The 26,950-nt window shown below is 44.9% G+C and overlaps 1 protein-coding gene across 1 annotated transcript in view; it reads right to left on the bottom strand.

Moving 5' to 3' along the window:
* Nucleotides 1–26,950, bottom strand: part of TES (testin LIM domain protein) — a 175,816-nt gene that overhangs the window by 19,885 nt on the left and 128,981 nt on the right. Inside the window, exons 5-6 of the mRNA XM_086919370.1 lie at nucleotides 23,165–23,380; nucleotides 6,985–7,143 (exon numbers count right to left, since the gene is read on the bottom strand). Coding sequence (XP_086775496.1) covers nucleotides 6,985–7,143; nucleotides 23,165–23,380 — 375 coding nt within the window. The remainder of the gene's footprint in view (nucleotides 1–6,984; nucleotides 7,144–23,164; nucleotides 23,381–26,950) is intronic.

Below are 26,950 nucleotides of genomic sequence, written 5' to 3'. Positions count from 1 at the left end.
GCCGCCAAAAGCCACCTAGCAGCACAAGTTAGCACTACTATGAAAACTCCCATCCATCAGAAATAGTGATTTCAGAATTGATCTTTTTTCAGTTGGATGCCAGTGAAGACATGGGAGGTGAAATCAGACAGACTGCCTTTTAGTTAGATTTATACAAAGACAGGAAGTAGGATTCCGTGCCAACTGAAGACGTAAGAGAAGGTACACAGAGTTGGCATATTCCAGCTGAGCATTAGCACTGATTGCACAATTGTTTTCGGTGAAGATAATGTAAGGAGGGGAAGTGTTCTTAAGAGTATGAAGCAGACTGAGACAACCTGGTAAATTTGATTACAAATGTCTGGTTGTGATCCAAGATCCACCCTGAATTATTAGCGGTGTGGACTGAAACAGCACTACTTTCAAGATTTGGCAGCTATCAAGCAGGTGACCAAATCATACCGAATATCAGGACTTCCATCTCATCACCATTAAGCTTAAGAGAGTCAACTGCATTCATACAGGCTCCATGTGAGAGTGGCATCTTCTGAAAGGGTGACGATAATTTGGGTGGCATCTGTGTAAGACACAGTATGAATCTCAAATGATCAAACTAAGACTGCAAAATAAGTTACACAGAAGTGGGATAAAGGAAGAAACGTGGGTACCTAATAAGGGATGGGAAGAGGATTTGAATTGAAGGGGCTCAGTAAGATAAATTAAGTTTGATTAGATAAAGAAGACAAGCCAGTCAGGGTTTTACCGTTGATCCCCATGTAATGAAGATGAGAGTAGTGTTTGAGACCATGTGAAAAACATCTGACAAATCAAGGAGAATTAAAGCAGATATACCCATTGGTCGAGAATGATTCATAGAAGTACAGACAAAGTTCTGTGTTGGGGGGGGGGGGGAGGGAGATTGGGAGTGGTCTGATATGTTAATGGTCTCTATGCGATGAACATGATTTGTTCATATAATGTTCCACGGTTTTGTTGGGTAAAGGTAAGAGGAAAATGGCACAATAATTACTTGAATAACTACCTACTCTTCAATAAGGTTAAGTGCACTGTGTAAAAGTTAAATTATATGCCATATTAAATATATATATATGTATATCTAATCAAAATAACTCAAATTCACTCAAGTTCACACACAAACATGACAGGCAGACTCCACTGTCACTTTCTCCAGTCCAGGCAAGGTCCTAAATGTAAAACATAACTAAGTTAGAAGTCTTTGCATGTAATCAGCACCCCCAATTAGGACTTCCCTTTTCACAATTCTGTGAAACATTCTTCAGGACGACCCAAAACACTTCTATATGCTGTTTAATCCATGTAAACCATTCAATCAATTTGGCAGGACAGTACAGATTGTAAAAAGAAGGAAAATGCCTTACAGCTTGTATGCTATCATGAAACCATGTCGCTTAGCAACATACCTTACACACCTTCCTAACAAGGCCCAGCTGGGTCATGTCCTACTGCCACAAATATAAAGTACCATTATATGCATACCACTGAGAAAGGACTGCTACAGCTGCTATTCAAATGTCTTCCTGGTAAGTGAGGCGAGATGTTTCTACTGCTCGTTGTTTCTACTGCTCGTTGTACACAACTTGATACAGAAGAGAACTTATTATGGAGGAAGGTCTATATGCCATAAACCAGTCATCGGCATTCTCATTCGGGTCAATGTCTACATGCTTCTTCAAATTTTGGATGCAAAGATCATAATGGAAGCTTTGAATACTTCAGAGCAACACAAAGGCCCTTGTGAGATAGAGTGTCCAAAATGTACCAGGCCCTCCGGTAGTAGGAATTTGGTGGGAAAGCATGTGGCCGTAACTGGCACAGCTGCTGACTTTGGAACTAGAGAGCTAGTTTTGAGTCTCAGTGTGGGCTTAACATCCTGTGACTCTGGACAAATCACTGAAACCCCGACCCCCATTCAGGGAAAAATGATTGCGTTGTGTAACTAGTGCTCATGTAAACCGCTCCAAAAGCCTTCGGGTTCAGTTTGCGCTATGAAAAACTGCAAGACAAGAAGAAATAAAAACAATATTCAGTGCTATTCCACCCAGTTATTTCACTGGCCTCAAGCAGGTGAGTTTGTCAGATGGAATCTCTGATAATGGTGATTTCAGGTGGGAAATAACCTGGATTTTTATGGGACACCCACACTGAGAGCCTAAAAGTACTGGTTATTAAGCTCAACATTTTGAACACAAACGCAATACGTTTGAAAGAAAATGGTTTAATGAAGAAACATCAAAACACCCGTTTGCGTTAGAAAGCAGACAAATATGAAGACGTTTTTTAAGACCTAAAATCCGAAAATGGAAAACATACACATTTAATAAAGTTCAGTTTCATGAATCAAACGCATAAATTCATCATCCTCCAGAAATGGAAATTGTTAGAACTGGGGGTCTCTAGTTGGCTGAGCTAGGTACCTTATTCCAAATAGGGACCCTTGCTTCTAAGTCAGGGAAAGTAAAGACACCTTCTCAGATAGCCCCTTCACACTCTCTCAGTAGCTTGGCACGAGCAGCCAGGCTTATCTCCAAGGCAAATGTGTAAAGTATTTGCAACCATGCTCTCAGTAACCCAGAAATAACACCACAAATGGACTCCACATGAGTTTCATAAAAAAACAATTATATGTTTATGGAAAAAAAAAATACGACGAGACCACAAGATAAAAATCCAACATATGAGTATTTGTAATATTTCACCTTGCTGGTTATTAGGCCAGCAAGCCCTTGTAGGTTCTTGCAGTATTAATGAGCAATTTGCTATGATCTAATGCTATGCAGTTCATAATGCAAGAATCAGGCACTTCGTAATGTAAAAATAATGCAGTTCGGAAGGCAACAATCAGGCAGTTCGTAATGCCAAAATAATTCCATTTTTTTTTTATTTAATACATTTTTATTGATAAAAAATATAAGTGGAATATACATTTGGCAATTTGCATTTCTTGTATACAGTACATTTGTGCAACAATCAGGCAGTTCGTAATGCAAAAATAATGCAATTCGTAATGCAAAAAAATGCAATTCGAAATGCAATAATCAGGCAGTTTGTAATGTCAAAATAATGCAATTTGTAATGCATCAATCAGGCAGTTCGTAATGCCAAAATAATGTACTCCGGCACAGATCGCAGTGCTCTGAACGGTCTCTATGCCGTTCTTACTGACTCGCGGTCAGCTACTGCCAAAATATGGCCCCAACACTGTTATGATGGAAAACAAAGTGCAGCTCCACACTCCGGCCCGGTACTGCCACTCCTTGGCACGTACGGGCCGTGATGCGGATTTAAGCACAGGCTCGCACTGCAAAGATGGGAAAGTTTGAGAGCGTTTGTCTCGTAGCCCGCACTCCGCCCCAAGCGGCGACACATGCACGCAAGCTCGCTGAGCGTTACCTTGGGGGAGCTACAATCTCATTCTCCTTTCCTCTCCTCGAGCCTGGAGCCTCCAATGCGACTTTGTTGATCTCGGGCAGTGGAACTCGAACCCGCGACGGTGATGGTTCGAGGTCTCTATTTGGCAAAGGCAGGCTCGGGCCGGCGGCGGTGAATTCTCACAGCTCCTCTGTGGATGCCGGTCCGGGCTGATGGCAATGATGATTGCAGCACTTCTGGACATGCTGTCGATCGAAGCAGAGAACAAGACTACTCCAGGCTCCAGGACACACAGTCACGGGGCAATTTCTCACGAAGGTCTCAGGCTGCAACAGGGCACACGCACACAAAGTCGCTGAAACTCACCTGAGTTCCGGGTGCACACGCTCACAGAGCAATCCTCATGAAGGTCTCAGGCTGCACGTAGCAAACACACACAGCGTCGCTGAGACTCACTTGGACTCCAGGTGCACATGATGACAGGGTAATCCTCACAAAGGTCTCAGGCTGCAAGAAGCAAACGCACACAGTGTCGCTGAGACACACTTGGGAACTTTTATGTTCCTGAGTTTCCACAACAGGGAGCAAGCTCTCCTAAGGCCCTTTCAAGCAGGGGGACACAGCACACAGCAAAGTCCCTTAGCCTCTCCTTAGTTAAATCAGCGAACTGCAGGCCAGCCCCAGAACAGACAGCAAGGGTCAGACTTTCTCTTCAGTCTCTTCAGCTCAATCAATCAATCAGAACATTTATAGAGCGCGCTACTCACCCGTGAGGGTCCCAAGGCGCTGGGAGAGGGGGTTGGGGCATTACTGCTCGAAGAGCCAGATCTTGAGGTGCTTCCTGAAGGAGAGATGGTCCAGGGTTAGTCATAGATGGGTGGGGAGGGTGTTCCAAGTCTTGGCCGCTAGGTAGGGGAAGGATCTTCCTCCGGTGGTGGATCTGCAGATCCGTGGGATGGTGGCGAGGGCGTGGCTGGCAGAGCGGAGCTGGCGGTAGGCGTGTAGAACGTGAGGCGGTTGTTGAGGTATTCGGGGCCCAGGTCGTGGAGAGCTTTGTGAGCGTGGGTTAGGAGTCTGAACGTGATCCTCTTGCTGACGGGGAGCCAATGCAGGTCCTTCAGGTGGGCGGAGATGTGACTGTTTCGTGGGACGTCCAGGACGAGTCATGTAGATGCGTTCTGTATGCGCTGGAGTCTTTTCTGTAGTTTGACCGTGGTCCAAGCGTAGAGGGCGTTCCCGTAGTCCAGGCGGCTGGTGACGAGGGTCTGGGTGACAGTCTTCCTGGTTCCGGTGGGGATCCGCGGAAGATCTTGCGAAGCATGCGGAGGTTGTTGAAGCAGGAGGATGTAACGGCGTTGACTTGCCTGGTCATCATGAGGGAGGAGTCAAGGATGAAGCCCAGGTTGCGTGCGTGGTCCGTGGGCTTGGGGGGGGGGGGGGGGTCCAGAGCCTGGGGCCACCAGCAGTCGTCCCAGGTGGAGATGGATTGGCAGAGGATGAGGACTGTTGAGGCTGTTCTTCCTTTGGCAGAGGTTCCTCTTCACCGCAAAGTAGTTTCAATATCTTTCAGTCCTGATCAGTCCAAGGTACAGGGATTTCAGCTCCCATAGTAATACCCCTAAGTGTATTTGAAGTCTTTGTGTTCAGGAGGGCACTGACCCCAGTCTAAACCAGTTCTTGGTGTCTCCCTGCGAATGACACCTTCTTCCTTTGATAGTGGGGGTCTGGATCCTCAATCACTCAGCAGGAGATGGAGCCGGTGTTTTATGACAGCAGCCCAGGCCTCTTCAAGTCCAGGGGCTACTCCTCCCCCCTACACTCCAGAATGCACGTCAGCCCGTTGCTGTCTCACCTCCTCGCCTGGGTCAAGACATTTCCCAGATCCTATCACATTCAAATCCAGATAGTCAATCCACAACCAGGCAGAGACACACAGAATTGATAGAACAAAGAAACCGGCCACTTCTACAAGCGTGATTTCTAAACACCCAATTCAAAAAACCACCTTCACAAAAATGTGTTATTAAATTGTGAGTTCAGGCACAATAAAAGTCAAATCTCCATCTTAAGCTGATGGGAAGATAGGCTGGAAGCATATTACAGTCTCCCCCATTCTGTCTTATGGGCAAGATGGCCTTGCAACAGTGAAAAATTAATTTGGCAGTTTTTCACTGTCAGGACATGTTACACACCTTAGTACATGTCCTACCTTTCACATACACTGCACCCTGCCAAGGGGGGTACCTTGGGCCTACCATAGGGGTGTCTGATGGGTGCACTTGTCAGGACAACAAGGCAGTGTAACAAGCTGCGCGCAGGCACTGCAGTGGCAGGCCGGAGTTCTCTCTTTAGGGCTACTTGTGTGGGTGGAACAATTAGTGCTGCAAGCCCACTAGTAGCAGTTGCATTACCAGCCCTGGCACACATAGTGCACTTTACTAGTCTAGTAAGGCAAACATACCAATAATGGATAACCAATTACCATTACACTTTACACAGGGAGCACTTGCACTTAGACACTGATCAGCAGTGGCAAAGTGCCCAAAGCATCTACGTTGGCAAACCCATGACTGAAAAAAAGGTCTAGGGGAAAGGCAAAAAGTTTAGGTACATTTAGCCAAAAAAGGCCAAGTCCAACTGAAATATATTTCCGTTTTTTAAAAAAATACCAAAGTGCCTGGCACTGCATCTTACCCTTGCATCTCCAATCATCTTTAATTTGTGGCATAACACAAAATAATGGGCCTCAGAGTCGCTCATATCTCACAGATATTCATTGACTTTGGACTAAAATGGCGCACCCTTGAAGAGCTGAGGGCTCGCCGGAAGGGTTGGATGCCCCCTGGGCTGCAGGGGTCTGCGTTACGCCTGTCTTTAATACTTCCATAGACCTAAAAATAACCTCTTCATTCTATTTGCTGGAATGCAAGGGAATTCGCTTACTCTCAAACAACCCTCAAAGTAGTGGGCTGCATATGCCCTCAAACACATCGTCCTTCCATGTTCACTGATAAACAATACTTATGTAACGCTTGCATACCTTAAAACACCACTCTGATCTCAAATGACCTCATTATGTTTCTGTAATTATTTTTTTCAAACAAAGCTCAGCTTATGTATTATTTAGACTAATGGGCATATTCTTTCACTTTTACAAATGTATTTCACCTTTGGTGTGTTTGTTACGTTTTTCTTTATATTTATGACTTTTCTCACGTTGCTTTTCCAATTATTGGACAGGCTCCTCTGATGTTTTACCACTTTGTATTGTTATGACATGACAAAGCTTAGCCAAAAAATATGTGGAACCAATTGACTTCTAACATGTTCCCTGGTATCAAAAACCATATTCATAGGATGGAGGTTACTTCAAGAGGTCAAGCACATTTCTAGCAGGAAGGATGTGATCTCATATTTTGACTGTAAAAAACCTGACCCTCTCTCACGCAACATCTGTTTTCACTTTTTGTTCCCAACTAATGTTGGCATATTTATGCTTCACACCTCTTTTTGTATTTGGAGATCCCAACCCACATAAAACACAATCCATCATTAATATCCCAAGATGCGCACCTATCAAAAGCTGATACCTACCGCCGCATGGTTCTTCACATAGCATGGTTTACAGGTAGGCTTGTCATTCACCATGACGTAGATCTCTCCAGCCAGGACACAGTCACAATCAAAACAGCAAAAGTGCTTCAGATGCCAGTTCTGGTCTTCCGCCTGAGTGTACTCATTACTGAATATCAGCTAGAGAGACAAAAATGTGCAATATTAATGTCAATATCTTTGTGAGCAACACACCCAACACCCTTACCAGGCAGTCAGTTCGGTTAACTTTATTATTTCATATTAAAACAGACCACAAAAGGGCAGTCATTACCACATAAGTCCCACGCAGGCCCTTTTTTGTTACAACGCAGGACTTTACCAAACAGGTAGGTGTTATTATAATTTATAATGGTATTATATACACACACGTTATATATATTAAGGGGTGGGTAGGAATAAGGAGTAGTAAGGGGATTTAGAGGTTCAGAGATGGTAAGGGGCAAGGGGTAGTAAGAGGTGTTTAGGAGTCAAGGATGGGTCATGGTCATGCATATTAAGGGGTTTTAAGAGATATGGGATGGGTGAAGGTAATGATTTTTTAAGTTTTAGGTTTTATGGATGGGTAAGAGAGAGTAAGGGATTTTTATGTTTCAGGGATACAGTGCAGTAAGGGGTCTGTAGGATGTAGAGGTGGGTAAGAGATAGAGGTTGAAAGGTTCCAGGCTGTGAATTATTATAATTTTTTTTTAAGGTGGGTGAGGTGGGTTAGCCCCCCAAAAATAAAAAAAGGCTATACAACGTATGTATGTATATTATATGTTATGGTATAAGTTATGTATTGTTTTATGTTATGTTTCCATATTTCCTATGTATCTTTTTTGATGCATCTTTTATGTTGTGATTTGTATTTCTTTTTATATTCGTGTATTATTGTATGTTCTATTATGTTTGAAAACTTCAATAAAAACTTTTGAACTAAAAAAAAAATGAAAATCCAGATCAGAGGGTTTTCAACAATGCATTTGAGGCATTTCTGAACGTAATCAAGACCAACATCCGCAGAGAGAGATAGTGATGTAGTTCTACAATTTGATGGCAGCCAAAGAGAAGGTCTTACCAACCCAGGGAATACAAAGAAGTCCTGACAACAAAGGGAAGGATTAGGTGAGTAGACCTAAAACATTTTGTTCAAATATATTGGGCCAGCTTGACGAAGAGCCTTTTGAACAATGTATATATATTTAAAATCCTTTTAGCCATTGGCAATCAATACAGAGTCGAGGGCAGTAGGAACAGAACAGTTTGATCGAAAAAAGCAACTTTTGCCACCATGTTTTGAATTTGCTGAATATTCTTCAAAGGTTTGTGCTCTTAAAACAATGGTCAAGGCGGATGAGGACAATGGCCTGAACCATGATACAAAGATTTGGAGGAGCTAGATAACAATTTTTCTGAGCACCTTTAACAGGAGAAAACAGTAAGAGGTGAGATGATCAGTCTGATTCTCCAAAGGTAGATTTTCTTCCAGTAAAATGACCAGGTTCTTCTCAGATTTTGCTGGCAGAGCAGGTTGAAGCCAAGAAGGCCAAAATAAGAGGAACAAGTTTAGCTAAAGACAAACGAGAGTGCCAGAGTACCTCTGCCTTGTTGGAGTTAATGACCAATAATGGTCATCACTGATGAGATTACTGATAATAATACTGATGACAACATCCGAGCATCTTTTGAACACATTACTCTGTTATCTAGTATGGCATGAGAGGCCTGAAAGCAAGTACAAAATAGTTCAGAATAATATTGTGAGAAGTTGGCCTGGCATATGCTGTCCACTAGTTAAAGTGGGCACCTTGCACCAGTCCAAATAACCCCTTAGAGGTGATAGGTTAAATACAACCTTATTTGAAAGCTAACCTAGTGGTAGCTATGGAGAGCAGCCTTCAGGCTAAGCCTTGGAAGAATGTAAAGCAGCTTGTTTTACCAGTCTGTAATCTCGTGAATGACCAAATGAAAGGAGAACTACACTAGGTATATATATAAAATATATGTATTTAATCTAAACACATCCTTAAAGTTTCTTTATGAGGCTAGAGGTCAAAGCACATAAGTTACACTTAATAGCACACAGTAATACGCACAATATACGTTGAGCCCTAGGGGCTCAACGTATATACCAAACCATATATTAGGAAAGTGGTATAAGAACCACAACTTGACTACACACAAGGCCTAGAGCCTGTAGAATCGCTGGGCCCACAAGGAACCACGCAAGGTAGTGACAGAGGGGACCCACGGGGGACGCGTGCAGTGTGAGAACACAGCCGCGAATCACCATTAGCTTCTATGGGGAAAGTCGCGATTGGAAATTTAGAGATAAAGGACACTTAGGAGAGGACTTTGAGCAAACCCCTTTAGACTTAAGGGGTTCTAGGGCCAACACCCACGAGAGCACCGGAATAGTCGAGTCAACTCTCCCAGGGAAGCCGGGTGCATAGGTGTCTTTTGGTGTCAAGAATCGTCGTTGATTTCAATGGCGAACTGCAGCAAAGTGCTGCTGCCGCTGAAGTGGATAGTGTCCGGGGTGATCCTAGCATGAATCAAAGATGAGAAGAACCTGAAAGCAGAGAGCGGACAAGAGTCTGGGTCACTAGCCAGTGACCAGGGGCACGATAGACGAATGTCAACCGATGTCGGGTGATTTCAGGTTGAAGAGGTGAAGCTTGACTGTGCAGCCACAGGGATCAGGAGGCGTCGACGATGACCAGGAGCTGGATTCGAGCTGTCCCACGAAGGATGTAGAGTGCTGCAGCGTCGGTGACCGGATTGGACCCAACAAGCCTTGGCAACAGCAACCCACGTAGAAAGTGAAGAAATGCTTCGGTGCGGACCAGCAAGGTCCGAGGGACTCACCAAGTGGTGGAGAGTCAGGGTACGTCTGGAGCAATCAGAAAAACCCAATGAAGTTTAAGTTGCCTTCTCGGGGACCCACCAGTCAACAGACCAGGGATCGCGAAGGTACCTCGAGCCAAAACACAAAGGGCAGGCTTACGGAACACTCATGGAGTGTAGGTCGGCAAACTTCAGTGGAAAAGGTGCTCGGGGTCTAATTAACAGCCTCAAGGAACGTTGAGAAGCTGATGCACTTGCAAATGTGCACGGTGTCCAGGAGTTCCGGTTCAACGTTACTCACGAGGGCTATGGGTCTCAGCTTTGCTGGGGACTTGGGTCAGACTCGGAGAAGTCTGGAAATCTACCTCCTGGGCTGCAAATACTTCGCAGCTCAGCAGGAGCTTCGGAGATGCAGACCGGCAAATGCTTCGTTGGTGCCTGCCAAGCAGGGGAGTAACTCCTTTACTCCAAGGGAGATTCTTCAGTCATCTAGTCGTGTACATCGTCGAAGATCTAGGATTTCTGTATCAGAGTTTTTCGTCCAGGTGTAATCCTAAATCCTGTAGTCAGGGGTTCCTTTCTTATACCAAGGAAGGGGCTGGACATACTCTGGGGACTCACCTATGGGAGAGTTTGGAAAGAGGGTGTCTACACCCATTTCCTTTGTCCAGTTTCACACCATGGCAGGGGCCCCTGGAACCGGTTTGAATTGGGCTATGCACAGGGACACCAAATGTGCCCCCAGTGCAGACTTCAAAGCACTCTCAGAGTGCACCCACCCAGCCCCAATACACCAAAGCCTGTCTGGGAGGTGGTTACACCTCCCTGTGATAGGAAACCTATTGTCCAGGACTCCCCTGCAGGAGCTTCATCGAGCAGTAGGAGGCCAGACTCGTGTCTGTGGCTGCAGCATCCATTTTGTGATGCCAGGGCTCTTTTAAACTGGTAACAAGTATACCGGTGTGTACATGTCTCTCACTCTAGAAGGGTGGAAATCTACCCCTGCCGCCAGAACTGGCAGAGGGGTAGGATTCAAAGGTGTTTGACACCAAACACGACATGTTTCCGTGCAGGCATTCCAAAGTTAGCATTTGCAGCGAGGTTATAAAGCACTTAAGAGTATATGGTCTGGCTGCATCACGGAACAGCCCCAGAGAATAGGTTCCGAAGGCTGCAGAGGGGCCCTGCTCATGCATGGCACCCTCTCACACAAAACCAAGCACTCTGCCTTCAGGATTGATAAGGCCTGCCATAGGGTTGACTGATAGGTTTCTATGTGCAGTGATTTAAGGTAACCTATATCAAAGTAAAGGGTGCATGCTCTACCTTACCCAGGCTGCATTAGCAGACCTGTGGTGTCATTTTGGAAGGCTTCCCAGGCTGCAGCCCCTGGTAGGCCTCTGGGGTACCTACACCCTAAGCACCTAAGGTACGATATATTAGGGACTCATAAGGGTACCCCAGTATCCAAACTGGAGTGTACCTAAAAGTACTTGGAGTCAATTTAGAGAGGAAGCAGCTGGGCTGGGGTCCTGGATAGCAGCAGGGCCCCAGCCGGACTTAAGTCGAAACACAGTTAAACATCAGAAAAAAGTGGGGGTAACTATAAAAGCAGATCCTACTTTCCTACAAATATAAAGCATCATTAATGCCATCACAGCCATAACTCGCTGAGGTGTAACAAGCATGTTATGTGGAACAGTGACCCTTTACTTTACACTTCACGGGTAGCCTAGTTTACATTCACAATCAACCACACATATATGGGAAAGCCTCATTGCACATGGTGTTAAATATGTGTACCACTGTTTAGAAAAAGCCATGTTCCTCAAGATACTCAACATCTGTTCCAAAATGAACGCCCTACTGTGGACAGCTTTTATCTATATCAAACCCTTCACAGTCACTGACACCACATTGAGAAATAAAGTTGATATGAGTAGAAAGGTGGGTACTGTAAACAATTAACTCTATGGAGAGAGTTTACTCTGTACCACACTATTTGTGGACAGTGAAACTCTCCAGAGAAATACACCATAAAGTATTAAAAAAACGATCTAGTAAGAACAGTGTACACTCTATGCAACACTTTTCTAAAAATACACTATTTGCTTAAAATAACCAAGGTCTGAAGGTGCTAAAGATCAACTACCTGCAGCATCCATGCTGTGGTAAACATTTTACAGAAGAGCACATGTACATAGGTTAGTACCTGGTGCACACAGACTTTTATGTTATGTGGAAATTGTCATGTTGGGACGATTCTGTCTAATAACTCAAAGCTGCTTACAATACTTCGGATCTGCTACGTAGAATCTTTGCCCTGTTGGAAACTTTTTCTGCAGAACTAAAAAACTTGTGTGGAACATACTGGACACAAGTCATCAATTGTCATCTGCACACAGAGTTACTCTTCAATACAAACATTTAAAAAGTGTTCAATACCTACACCTAGTATGCATTAGAAGCACATGAGCTTTGTAAACACTTACACCCATTAGCTGAACACAGGCAGTACAACAATAGTTAGAAATGTAATATGGTGGTCACCCTTACTATAAAAAACAAAGTAACACACTGGTGGGATAGTGTCAACAATGATGTCATAAATGAGGTCAAAGAACATGTCATGAGTGATGTTACATGTGAGGTCGTAAGCAGTGCATGGCAGAGAGCAAGGTATAGTTAGCTTTGCTAATTAGAACTGTCCATTCAGAGTCGCACTTTTGAATAGTATTTGGTGCTGAAGTATTTAAGCTGTAGGTGCACTGTATCTAGTTGCATAGACACATTTCAATGATGTTCTTCAAAGTTAATAGCTGTGAGAAAAAGTGGTACTACAGCTAAACTTTCACCAGCTAAAAAAAAGTGGAACAAGATCTCCCCACCCCTACCTAGTCTCCAGACGCACACCTTGAGACAGAAACTGAAGGATGCACAAGTTGCGTGAGCCTACAGAGAAGTTCATCTGGGCAGACCGAGGCCACACAGGATTACTTTAGAAACCATCTCAGAGTCACTGGAGGATCATCAAACTACTGTAGAAGTAATTTTCTCATCATCATAGATCATCAAGTTGGTAAAGTCATAAAGAGAGTTTTAGAAACTAGGCCCGATGAGCTCAGGATAATTTGATAATAACTATTTGATTACTTCCCACAATGTGAGCCTTCCTGAGGACTTGGGGAGGACTTAAAAATGACTATCTGATTACTTCTCTCCTAGGCACTAACACAGTGACGGCATTCCTGATTATTTGAAGATGGTTTGAGGATTACCTTAAGAGTCTGTCCACCATACTGGTTTCATTTTTGTAAAAAACATTGATAATGATCAATTTGAAATGCCACCAGATGAGTAATCAAAGTAAAATCTTACCAGAAAGTGACCTTTGGCACCAAGAAAATAACATTAGCAATGATGCCACAACTCAGCAGAAATTCAAAGATGGCCACCGAATCTCAAGAATAGTTTTTATTATGCCTTGAGTGGCGCAGCAGGTTAGGCCACTGTTAGACCATGGATGGCCTCAATATGAAAAAGGTGTCAATTAATGAGTCTACATCAATGCCACGAGTGACCATCATAAGGAGGTCCTGATTGGGTCAAAGATACACAAGATAAACATAAGATAAGAAAAAACACTTATACAGAAAAGTCCGCCTTTAGGTGAGGAATGGATTCCAGTATTATGATTCTCCTGGCCAGAGCTCTACATGATAATGGAGCGTTGCTCAACAACACCGTGCTAGTCTCCGTTTGTGTTTTTGGGTCCACTGGAGAAGTATTCCTTTAACTGTGAGTGACTACCCTCCCGTAGCTCATTCTATGGCCTTACTAACAGTTGGTGGCAGCTGTTTCTAGAGCTACATTGTCAGTCTTTCTTAATCTGAACCTCAATGGGAAGATCGGATACGTGCTTGACCTGCTAAATCCATTTATTAGGTCGTTAATGGAATCCCTTAATCTCTTTAGCTATTGTGTAAGGTCCATGTGAGTGTTTGGGTAAATGTGAAATTGGGGTTTCTCCTGTATGTCAGAAGTTCCTAAATAATAGGTCACTCCATAAGGTAAATGGTCGCAAGCAATTGATGTCTCCTTCTAGAGTATATGTATGCTCTACTGAATTACATTTCTCCCTCACTCCAGAACTCTTGCCACAGTCAAAGGAGGTGTATTTTTCAATATCTATTTCCAACAAGCATTTGCAATGCAATAAGTCTCGCATTTACGCAGGACCTATTGAATTGCAAATGGTATGCTTCACGGATGATGGGAGGGAGAAGGCACGGATTACGGGAGGGAGGGCAGGCGTGAGGAGAAATCAAGGACAATGGAGGGCGGGCAGGAGAAGGCACAGACATAGGAAGGGAGGGCGGGCAGGAAAAGGAAGGCACGAAAACCGGAGGGGGGGGGGGGAGGGAGTAAAGAAGGCACCACAGCATGTTGTGCCTGCAGTAGGAGAACTTGATTAAAGAAAATTGTGCTCATAGTCTAAATAACACATACAGTGTAACAACTGAAGCAAAGGTGCCAGTCGCCATGGGAGGTGACAAATGAAGAGTAGTACTAAGGAGGGACTAACAAGCCTATTGACTAATCAGAAGCCAACATTTAGGACAGACAATGACACAAGGCAATAGCCAATATGGGCGGAGAGTAGTCGGGGCTTCTATTCCCTACTCCTCTGCAATAAGTCTCGCAGAGAAGGGAATGCACGCTACTCTAGGCTCGACCTAAAAAGGAACATTTGCGCTTTAACTGAAACTACAAACCAATTCCAACACTTCAATTTGTGACTTGTGGGAAACCAAATAGGTCTTTGACTTGGTGGTCCAGCCAAAAACCACACCTCTCATAGTCCAGTCCTTTCTATTACCCAAATCCCACATCCTGTACTTTGTTCTTGAGGCAGGGACATTTTACCCATAGTAGTCAAGAATCAAGGTGAAGTTTTACCTCATATGATTGCCTATAATGCAGTCGCAGCTGGCATAGGGGGGGAGGGGTAGAGGGGAGTCATGCGGGTTCGGGGGGAGGGGGGAGAAGAGGGACTGTAATTATTTTCAATCTAAAAAAACGTACCTTTACCCGGGTCACGCGCCACAGCCTCAGCTCCTGCTGCTCCTGGCCAGGTCCCGCATCCGGAAGCAGGCTTCCTCCCTCCCCTCCCCTCCCCAAGCCAATCACAACGCTGATATGGCAGTGTTGTGATTGGTGCGGACGGTGCCCAACCGGGCGCCTGTAGGGAGGCCATTAGGTAGGCAGCCTAAATAGAGAAAATGTAGCGCGCGCATGAAGGGTTTGGTCGGCCACAGAGGGCCGACCAAACAGTTAGGGCCCACATAGTGGGCAAGCCACTGTCCCCCCAACCCCCCCCCCCCCCCCCCCCCCAACCAGACATGCCCTGGCTTCTGCTTTCTCGCACTGCGAGAAGCAGAAACGTAAAATGGTAGTTTTACCATTTTATATTTCTGCTTCCTGCGGCGACTCCCCTCCGCCCCAATGGAGGAGCCGCACCTGCTATACTGTATGGCAACTAGAAAGAGAAATGTACTGTGCAAGGATAGCTTTAAATTTGAAAGGGCATTTGAAAATACAATCAGTACCCAGAAATTAATTTAAGTGGAACCCTCTTACATAACCTGTGTTTACCTCTTCCCTTGAAGAGGCACCACATGCTTTCATAGAGAAAGAAGAGGAGAGGAGACTGATTCAGGTTCATATAATGCTTCCTTTGCCATTTGCAGAACACCCACCATTTCATGCAGCACCACCTGTTGACCTTCTTACTGAAAAGGTCTCACTGACCTTTCTTTGGAATCGCAGACAGATGCCATTAGTACCTGGCTCTCCTCTTCCTGCGATCAGGTTGCCCCGCTTAAGAAGGTCAAATCCGTCCGCCCTTATGATGTGCACAAATGATTCACCTATGAGCTCAAAGATCTCAAACTTGATCTTAGGCGGTCGGAGCGTCATTGGAGACGGAACTATTGCCCTAATCTCCGCGCTAAATACAAACTTCTCCTGAACGACTATAAAAGAGCGATCCTTGCGGCCAAAACGAAATATTTTACCGAGAGAGTTGCCCTCTCTGCTAACAAATCCCGAGAAATCTTCTCCCTGGTTCACAACCTAGCTACTTCTGACCGTACCAGCACCAGTATTGTTCCATCTCAGACCCTCTGTTCTTCACTCAATTACTATTTCATTGATAAAATCACTAACATAAAGGCCAACATCCCTACGGTGCTCCAAGCTGGCTTCTCCTGCTCCCTCCCTCTGCCCCCCTCCTCTTTGGATCATTTCCCACCCATTTCCATGGACCGGTTCCTTAACCTGCTTACAAAAGTCAAGTCTGGTTCTCCGGCGGACTGTGCTCCTGCACGGATCCTCAAAACTCTTTTCACTAGCTGTCCTGCCCCCCCTCTTGCCCTTCTTAACGCCTCTCTAGCTTTGGGCTCTGTCCCTTCCTCTTTCAAATCTGCTATAGTTTTCCCCATTCTTAAAAAATCTGGTCTGGATCCCTCTCTTCCTTCTAACTTTAGGCCTATCTCTCTTCTCCCTTATTTGGGTAAGATCCTTGAAAGCTATGTTACATCTTGCCTGTCCAACTACATCGAGGAGAACCACCTCCTGGCCTCCCATCAGGCGGGTTTTCGCCCAGGCCATTCCACGGAGTCAGTGGTCATCGCGGTCCTGGACGAACTCAAAGGGAAAGCTGACATCAATCTCCCTCAGGCCCTGGTCCTCCTCGATCTGTCCGCTGCGTTTGACACAGTCGATCATTCCATCCTTCTCGACCGTGTCAGCGCAGCGGGAATCCGGGGCGCTGCCTTTTACTGGCTTGAGTCCTTTCTTCAGGGCAGGTCCCAAGCGGTTCAACTCTCTGGCTTCTCCGCTCCTCCTCGCTTGGTTACCTGTGGGGTCCCCCAAGGCTCCTCCCTTTCCCCTCTTCTCTTCAATCTTTATATCTACCCTCTTATCACTTCCCTTCTCGAGCTGGGGGTCTCTGTGTACAACTACACGGATGACCTCCAGCTCGTCTTTGATCTTTCTTCCCCTTCTGTCTCTTTTCCTAAGTTTTGTTCCACCTTAATCTTTATATCTGAATGGATGAGCATCAATCATTTGAAGCTCAATCCAGACAAGACTGAGCTTGTCCTCACGGGTGGCCCCTCTAACCCCTGGTCCGCGGCTCAGTGGCCCCCTTCCTTTGGTTCCACCCTTCACCGGTTTCTTCTGTTCGGACCTTGGGCATCAAGGTCAGCCATGATCTGTCTATGCATGCCCAAGTCAGCTCCGTAGTATCCTCTTGTTTTCTGTCCCTCCGCCTCATTCGGAAAATCTCTCGGTATTTTTCTGCGGATGCCCTCAAAACCATAGTCATGGCCCTCATCACCTCCCGCCTTGACTATGGGAACGGCTTGTACGTGGGCATACCCGCCTATGAAACCCGCCGTCTTCAGGCCATTCAAAATCAGGCTGCCCGCCTCATTCTTCGCCTTCCCAAATCTTCCCACATCACTCCTGCACTCAAGTCCCTTCATTGGCTTCCTGTGCACTTTAGATCTTTTTTTAAATTGGCTTGTCTGGCCTTTCGCGCTCACACCCACTCAGCTCCCCTCTTTATCGGATCTCTCATTACTCCTCACGTCCCCAGTCGCACTCTCCGCTCCTCCTCTTTCCCTTCTCCACGTCCCCCGCTTCCGTAAATCCAGAACGGGAGGCACCCGATTTTCGGTTCTGGCCCCACGGTTCTGGAACAGTCTTCCTCTGTCCATCCGCTCCATCCCCATCTATACCCACTTCCGTAAAGCTCTTAAAACTTTTCTGTTCTCCCAGGCCTTCCCCTGTTAGTTTCCCCGAGCCCCCTCTGTGAATCTGGTCAAACCCTCAGCGCCAGGAAGCTGCTTGGCCGCAGTGCGCTTAACTAAGTTCTTTTTTCATTTCATTTCATTTCATCAAAAACTAGTCGGAAGCTCACTAGCTTCTTACTGCAATCAGCCATACAACCCATATTACTCAGTTATGTACGATAACTCCCTGTCACCACATTCATAAAGCCTCTCAAAATACCACTGAGTTGCATAAAACACTCCTTCCCTCACTTGTAGGACACAGACCCACGAAAACAAGCCTTTAATCAAGCCAGTTTTCATCAGTTACTGGCAACCCCTCACTACCAGTCACCCACCACCGACATTAACCTTTTACAGGATCCTTCAAACCCAGCACCGTTCAACTACAATATCCTTCTCAGCCACTCATAAAATTACATTGACGCTCAATTGCCCGCTTCAACCATAGTGCAATACAATATGCCAGTCCCAAAATTGCTTCCCCGCTACTACTCAGGAGTCACAAACCAAAATTTCAGAGTAAATAAGGGAAGGCCGGATCAAAAGGAGTTGAGAAGTGGCATTGCAGGAATTAAGGTCCTTATTCTAAAGTTCTTATCAGAGGGACTGGGTGAATTTTGCATGGTAAACGGGAACCTGCCATTCCCTGTGGCCTCCTCCTCATTTTTTGACAGATAAAGTGCAAGCAGTCAGAGATATCCTATGGTGATCATGAACTGCTGCAGGATTGCTTACATGTCCATCCAGTCATGGACAATCGTTGATGTGATCAGCAGGTAGGGACAGGGCTTTCATGAATGGGTTCTGAGACATATTAGGAAGGGTAAAAGAACTGAAACACCAACTGTTACATGATATCAGATTGGCTGTCAACAACCACTCAGTACAAGTCTCGGTTTCCGGATCTGCCTTATGACCTACTGGGAAAGCTTTTAGAATAACAATGGGTGGGTGGTGCCTTCCTGGATCATTTTGGGGTTGATTGTAGTGCAGGTGGCCGGACACATGCTTTTCCTACATTTGGGCAGGATATCTACCCCATTTTCTACTTCACCTGCAAAGCAATTTAGATGTTTCTGTAGCAATGATCCACTCTTCAGGTATCTTTCTTTTAAGACTAGTTTTATAATTTCACTTTTTGCACTAGTGTTCACCCAGCATTATTCATAACATCCCCTTGGACTAACAGCTCCATCTTCAAATGATAATGGCATCATCATGGAGTACAACAGCTTCTTCCAGGGGTTATCAGGACACTATTCTGGAGCAGTAACAGCCTCCACTGAAATCATCATGTTATGTTTATGAAGTAATACAGTCGCATCCTGAAGTCATCAGGGAATCATCCTGGTGTAACACGGCCTCATTCTGAGATCATCGTAGAGTAATAAAACACCAGCCTAAAGTCATCACCATGAAGTAATAGCAACACCATCCTAGAGTCGTTTTTCGGATGACTCGAGTCATCTCATTTAAATATTTCACTCTACACACATACTTCAAGATGGCCTGTGATGTCTTCACCAATTAATTACAGCGGTAGGCCAGCTGAAGTCATTGGATGACTTTGGAATGACTCTGGGAAGGTCTCCCTAAATTCATTTGATGCAGACAGACATTTTAAACATGGGTAGCGGAGGAAACTTGATCGAGCCAGCAATTATAATATCGATTAAAAAAATTAAATACACTACGTAAATGGAATTGGGTTTGGATTATAGAACGGTGGCGATTCTACTGCTTACTCTATGGTCGGTAATGTTTATGGTGTATATTCAGCCCACTAGTCAAGCAGGGCCTTTCTTTGAGTACAATAGACAGTGCCGGCCTGCTCCGAGACACTGCAGCGAATGAATCCCACGCCTCAGATTCCTAAAGCACAGAATTGCAGAAAGGGAATGCAGTGGTTAGAGAACCGCTCAGAACGAACACAAAATAATGTGGTGTGACACTCAAGAGGCAGAGGTGCAACTAGAGCCACATTAAGCAGTAGGTAGAGTGGCGCTGCAGGTTCGCTTAGAAGGGGTGAAACATCAACAAAGACACGGTCTTTTAAAGACCTGTCAAGTGCTCGGGTGCGGCTGTGTGCGCGCGCCCGGGAGCTGTCTGAGCCCGGGCGCTGAGGACTGGGAGCTAACCTGTCAGACATCCATGGCGCTATGAAGTAAAGGACTGTGGGTACGATGAAAATGAAGGGATACGTAACATCATGTATTTCCAAGTTCAGTGAACTGCAATGTGAGGAGAGTTCAACCGAGTGCACGGCGATCACCTGTTTCTGCGCGGCTTGTCAACAAAAGCAATATTTTTAGATAGTACTAGCAAGTCAAAGGAATATGAGAAATATAATTCCCCGAAAAAGGGTTAAGGTAAAATATATATACATATACAATATGTATTGTGGGCAGGCATCGCCAGATAGTAAAAGGGCACTGCACACAGGTCGAAATATCGAAGCAGAGGGACACGTAACGATTAAAGAGCGTGTGAAAATGGTCGGTTGCGTTGGTATAATGCCAAGAGAGCTGGGCGGTTAGAGGGCCCGGGGCGGCGAGAGGGCCCGGGGCGGCGAGAGGGCCCTTTTATAGACGCATGAGGCGAGAGGGCGCGGGGCGGTGAGAGGGCCCTTTTATGGACGCATGATAACACAGCCCAATCCACAAGTCTCAATTTTTAAATTTCAAGTTCCCCTATTAATGTCAGTTTAGGTTTTAGTCAAAAGCGTGGTCTCTAAGTCTTGTATGGATACAGAGCTTTAACATTCACTTCAGGCTACTACACTTTGGTCCGTAAAACCACAAACGCAGAGTTAAAACAAAAGCATTAAGCACACTACATAAGTCAATTGTGGTGGCTGCTTCTTTGATACTGTAGTTAGGTTGGTCTAGCGCTCACAAAACAAAAAGACAATAGAGGGCGCTCGAGGTACATAGTTTGATACAAACACTAAAATTAAATAGGCGCAGTTTGGCCCAGGCAGAGGTGAGCAGGCTTTTAAATAAATCATTTGCCAACAGGGATGTGAGCAGATTCGAAGTCGTTTGCTCGGGTTGAAAGAAATGTTAGCAGAGATTTCAACAGAGTTAACAATACGTCTGTGACGCCCCCCATGCAAGCGGGATCCTGTTACACGTGACTTTGGGGTCTCTAAAGTACAGGACCCTCTTAAACAGTAAGTACCCTTCATAGACTGAGAATCAGCCAGTCAGCCCCCATACTGGGCACCCGCCAGGCAAGAGAAAGGACGAACCCCTGTAACACACGTCTCAACCCCGACCGCTCTTCTATTCCCACGTTGTGGCAACACTAAAGCAAAATGGAGCCATGCAGCATCCGCCCAGACAACTCCAAAAAGCGGTACTAAAAGATAGTAGGACGGCAGGGACAAGTTACTTTCACGATGAAACATTTCAAATTGGTTTCCGAACTGAAAGTGAACAAATAAGATACCCGACACTGGGGCATTAAATATACGGGGCTGCCCCTTTAAGGCTTTTCACATGAGGGAGAACCTTAAAGACTCCCTGCTGGATCTCCATCCTTACTTCAGCATTTCCTCTATAGCCGAGACCCACTGACATACTTTTACCACCTAGCGCTTTGAAATGCTTCTGGTGAGTTGAGCGCTTTATATATAAAAATCGTAAATACTCCTCTAACAGAACTATGATGTTCACCTTGCTCAGAATGTCATATTTCTGTCCTATCAATAGCAGATTAAAGCCATCTGACAGGTGGTGGTTCAGTTAGAATACTAACTGAACACAATTAAAGCTGTACCAGAGCGTATCAGGAAAGAAAGGAAGAGCAGTAGGGTGCAATGCACTGCACAAAATGTATATTTGTTAGCATCGTTAAGAGCCAAAACGTACTTTAAATCAGGATTTAAATTGCGATTTAAAAAATAATTCAATAAAAAAGTACCTCTCTGCACAATTTTGCAGTGTTAAATAAATATTTCTATGGTGATAAATGGTACCAATAAGGTAGGTATTTTTACATGTGAGGCTACTGTGGCTGGAAATACCATTTCTGAGTGGTATTTCCACACATACATGTGGCTATTACAAGTTAATTTCCACCCTATGGGGAACAACTGTGCGGATCCTATTTCCGGCCAAATTCCGCAGATGTTCAATTTTTTGGTGGATTAGCGGTTTCTTTTATCATTTACTCAAAGCATCTGATTGGGGAGGGTGACAATGAGCTGAGAGGAGGGGTGTTGAGGGTGGCAGTGGAGAAGGGAGAGTGACATGCCTTCCCATCCCCATCCCATAGGAGGGACTTGGGGAGACTGCCACCAGATCCGGACTGCACTTGCAGTTCAGCCTCAAGGAATTTTAACAACGGGATTTCGGGCAAGCAAAAATCGGATCAGATGTACCTGCACCTGGCAAATCTGTGTGGGAAAATAGGACACCATTAATTCAGTAGAGCTGCGTCCCACCCAGGGATATCTGTTGTGATGTGCCGGAAGTAGCCAAGTTGTATCTTTGTAGTTTCTTTGTTAGGTCTTAGGTACAGGTTGGTTTCCAGGTAAAGCAGGTTGGTAATCCATGTACAGCAGCCCTACCAGGAGCAGCCTGCCTGCTGCTCAGCCCATCTTCAACTGTCACACCTCACACAGGCACCCAACACTCCATGCATCTCTATCACACCAACATTCCACTCAGAAAACTCACACTGGTCGAGCAGCTAGGAGCTGGTTAAGATACGAGTAACATTAGTACATAGACAGGATATAACACTATCCCTCCATCCAGCTTGTAATCGGCCCTCAGTGAGCATGGGGCAGGGGGTTGTAGCACTTAACACATTTACACTAATTAAAGCAATCCACAGGATACAAACAACAGCGGAGCTTCGTGGTAAGTTTCTACAAGTCATTTTTGGCAGGTGTAGCAATGAAATAACATTCACATCAATCAATATTTTTTCCTATTTTTTTAATTTTGTATCTTAATTGGTAAATGGTTGCTGTTTATCAAATGTACTCATGTATGTATTTCTTCATTGCAATTTTTCTAGGGTTTATTTGTTTTTTTTTTTGTTGGGGTGTGCAGCTTCTGTTTTTATCACAAAACTTCTGCAATATTGGTCTATTTGTATATATTTTCTTACTAAGTGCCAATAAAATGTTAAAAGGGAAAAAAAAGAACATGAAACACAAGGGTGCCCCTGGGTGAGTGATGAGGTGCGGCCTTACCACTCTTGATGGTCCAGATGCAACAGAAAGTTGTGAGGGAGGGGGGAGGAGCAGGGAAAAGGGAAGAAAAGTAATAGGAGGGGGGTAGTTAGGGGTAGGGAGAGTGGAAAACAGATACTCTAGGAGTCCACTGCTCACCACTGAGAGTCATTATGAGGTGGCGAGAAACTTAAGCTACATCACTCCGCTTGGGAGTCAGCTGACGCAGGTAACGCGAGCTGATGAAGGTAGACCACCTAACTCAATGAATGAATGAACATCTCACCTCATCACAGCCTCCACATCTGGGCTTCTCGCTGTCGCAGTAATGGCGGCCACAGAAGAGTTTGCCGCTCTTCCAGAAGTAGATCATATCCACAAGGAGCTCGTTGCAAGTCGAGCACACGAAGCAAGCCGGGTGCCATAACTTGTCGTAGCCCGCACGCTCGGCATACACTGCGGGGTCACCCTCCTTCATGTTCAGTTTGCAATGGACACATGCCTGCAACCAAGAAACAATTTGACTGCATTAATACTCATCCAATATTGCAGGGCATCACATGTCACATTTAGGTTAAAATATGATCAGTAAAATTGCATTTTATTTCAAATAAAGAATACACCATTCTCCACTGTTCACCATGTTTGAATAATCTCTACAGGGGTGCAAGTCTTTTTACATTTTAATTTTACCTCGCAAGTGTAACCAATGAAACTCATCATTTAATATTCTATAAGTGCTCAAAGATATTTAATTATTCCGTTTTCTGTAGAACAAACTCCATTACATGGATGATTATAGCGGTACATTATTTATGATGGGATGGGGAAGAGGGAGATAATTCATAGCATATGTACTGAAAGAAATTCGAGAAGACTGAATTGGAATCGCATTTAGGCATGTTTGCCCTAAATTAGATTACAAATGTTAATAAAGTTTGTCATACATATAAAGATGTTATTCTAATACAATATTTGTATAGACAATGGATGCGAAGCCAGTGCTTTATGCAGCATAAATTAATGTGTTCAACTTCTTGTCTTTTAGTGCTAAATGATTTACAAATACGATGATCAACAGAAGGGTTTATCAGCAGCATAACATAACGTGTATTTGTAAAGCGTACGTTCACCCAGAGGTCTGTTGGCGCTGAATAACAGATGTTTATTGTTAGCCAACTCAATGGTACTCATTTTATCGACCTCGGATGGATAAAAGGCTGAGTGGACCCGTCGGGATTCGAACCTGTGACCATGAGGTCGAACAAAGGCCCTTGCAGTGGCTGCTTTCGTCCACTGAGCCACCGAACACAGCTTATATCACCGAAAGGAGGAGTCACCTCATGACTGGAAAGACTTCTTCGAAAAAAAAACAACTTGCAAACACCAGGACCCAACACTAGATTGCAGGAGTATGTAAAGCATGTGTTCTACAGCTCACATGCCTCCAACACATATTTCTCCTTATTACACCAGCCCTGGGAAGGCGTATCATTTTGACATATTTATTTTAAGAATTTATAGAGCGCGACTGTCACCGTTGCAGGCATCCTGGCGCTAACAAAATCCAGACCGTGATAGACAACAGAGGCAGCGAAGTATGCCTGGGGAGCGAAGGCTAGCCAGGAAAAAGCCAAGTTTTTACCTTTTTCCTAAACTGCATAAGTTCATTAGTGGCCCTAATCTCGATCGGGAGAGTGTTCCAGAGTCTGGATGCAGTCACCTAAAAGGATCTGCCACCAGCTCTGACCTTCTTAAATCTGGGAACAACTACCAGTTTAGCCTCCGATGAGCGAAGGTGTCTGGAAGGAGTGTACCAGACAAACTTGGACCTGAGGGGGACTGGGCCGCATCCGTGAAGAGCCCTAAACACAATGCAAAGGGCTTTAAATTGAATCCTCTGTCTAAGAGGAAGCCAATGTAGTTTTGCAAGGGCAGATGGACCATGAGATCTCCTTGGCAGCCCCAACGCCAATTTAGACGCCACAGATTGAACCCTTTGGAGTCTGTCCAGTAGATACTCAGGGGACCCGAGCAGGAGGGCATTACAATAGTCCAACCTGCTCAGGATGGTACATCTAACCACCTGGACGCGGGCATGAGATGGTAGCAGGGGCAGAACCTTCCTGAGTGAGCGAAGGATGGAAAAACAACAGGCCGATGTTTTCTGAACATGGGTGTCCATACTGAGCCCATGGTTCAGCATGACTCCCAGGTTACGGACAGAGTCCGAAGGTCGGACGGTAGAGCCGGATTCCAGGGGCCAAAAATTGTTGGGAAACGGGCGAGGGATCCTTCTTCCAGCGCTAAAAAGCACTTCAGTTTTCCCGGCATTAAACTGAAGCAAGTTTGCCTTTAACCAGCTGGCCGTATTCCTGAGGCAGTTGTGTAAAACCTCCACAGAGATGGACTCCTCTCCTTCCAAGGAATGTGTTCATCTGCGTGTCATCTGCATAATTAATATTTCGAATGCCAAAACCTTTAATGAGCGAGATTAGTGGCCTAAGGTAAATATTAAAAAGGATAGGGCTGATGGCAGAGCCCTGAGGCACACCATGCAGGACCGGGGAGACTGGGGATTGAAAACGAGGCATAGAAACCGCCTGCTGCCTGCCCTGCAAAAAAGAATGGAACCAACTCAGAGCCGAGTCTCTCACCCCTGTCTCAAACAACCGCCTTAACAAGATCTTATGATTAACTGTGTCAAAGGCGGTAGACATATCAAGCAGAATCAAAAAAGAAGCCTGAGTTCTGTCTGCACGCCTCTGAAGTTCATCCATGGCGGTGATGAGGGACATATTGTCATGTTTGATAGAGTTAGAAATTTTGAAATGCCCCAAAAACCAAGGAAAGCCTTCCCAGGGCAAAGTAACGCAAGGCAGTGTCATGCGCTGCCTTGCACTACTCCGGATTTGCTATGCCACAAAAGCCAACACAAGCTGTTGATATTTCTGGCCTTCTTATGTTGGGTCTGTATTGAGACCGTGATATCAACAAACATCGTAAGTTTAAAAAAATTGTCTCCAAATGTCACTTCTTCATGGATCTTGTTACAACAGACATGGACAGTGAAATGCTCTAGAGTGAGTGCAAATAAGAGAGGACATACAGGGAATCTCTGCCTGGTCCCTCTATGGATTAAAAGGTCACTGGATTGTATACCATTCATACGGATTCTTGCCCTAGGATTCAGATGGTTTGCTAGTATCCCCCTGATAAATCTTGGTACAAAGCCCCGCATGGGAATTATGTGTTGGAGGTAGGTCCAATTAGGGGCATAGCTTTCATTGGTGCAGCAGGTGCAGTGGCACTGGGTCTTAGAGACCGGAGGGGCTTGTTGTTCTTTGTCTACCAAAAGTATATATTTTTCTATTATCTCCAAGCTTTCACCCCGGCATGAAACCAGGTTGATTGGGTAGACCAAGTCTAGCAGAAGGGTTAGGTCGCAACACCAGTATTTCAGCAAATAGTGTGGTATCAAAATGAATACGAAATGTAGGCCAATAAGAGGTGCATTAAGTATTTACGCATCTTGGAGATAAAGAGCTACTCAAGGACCAGTTTCAATAATAGAGCTAAAGACTCTGCTTAGCATTGGTGCCAGTCTTGTATAGAATGTGTTAGAGAAGGTGGATGTGTGGCCACGAAGTGCAGGTTATTTCCCTGCTTTTGTTTAGGTGTGCATGCCACTACTATGTCTGCAGCTATAGGGGCTTCTAATGTTTCTGCCTCAAAATCTGAGATTCTTTGTCTTTTCAAGGCCTAGACATAGCTCCCAATGTCTTCCTTTCCAACTGGTCTTCTCTGGATAGTTTCTGACAGAATACCCAAAACATCTCTGCTATGTCTTCATCAAACTGCACATCTGTCTCCCTTTCTCACAAAGCCCCTTTTCTATCTCTCACAGCCTTTGCTCTCTGTTTACTAAGAAGCATCACACAGCCTTGTTTCCAGAAACACAACAGTTTTTTCTGGTTCTAGCCATAGCATATCCAGCTTTATCTGGCTACAAGGCTATAACTTTAAATTGTAATGCAAGCACTGTTTTACCGCAACTTAGTTGACATAGAAA

Source organism: Lissotriton vulgaris, chromosome 1_1 (assembly GCF_964263255.1).
Source record: "Lissotriton vulgaris chromosome 1_1, aLisVul1.2, whole genome shotgun sequence".
NCBI classification, from domain to species: Eukaryota; Metazoa; Chordata; class Amphibia; order Caudata; family Salamandridae; genus Lissotriton; species Lissotriton vulgaris.
This window is presented reverse-complemented; position numbering and strand designations above follow the sequence as displayed.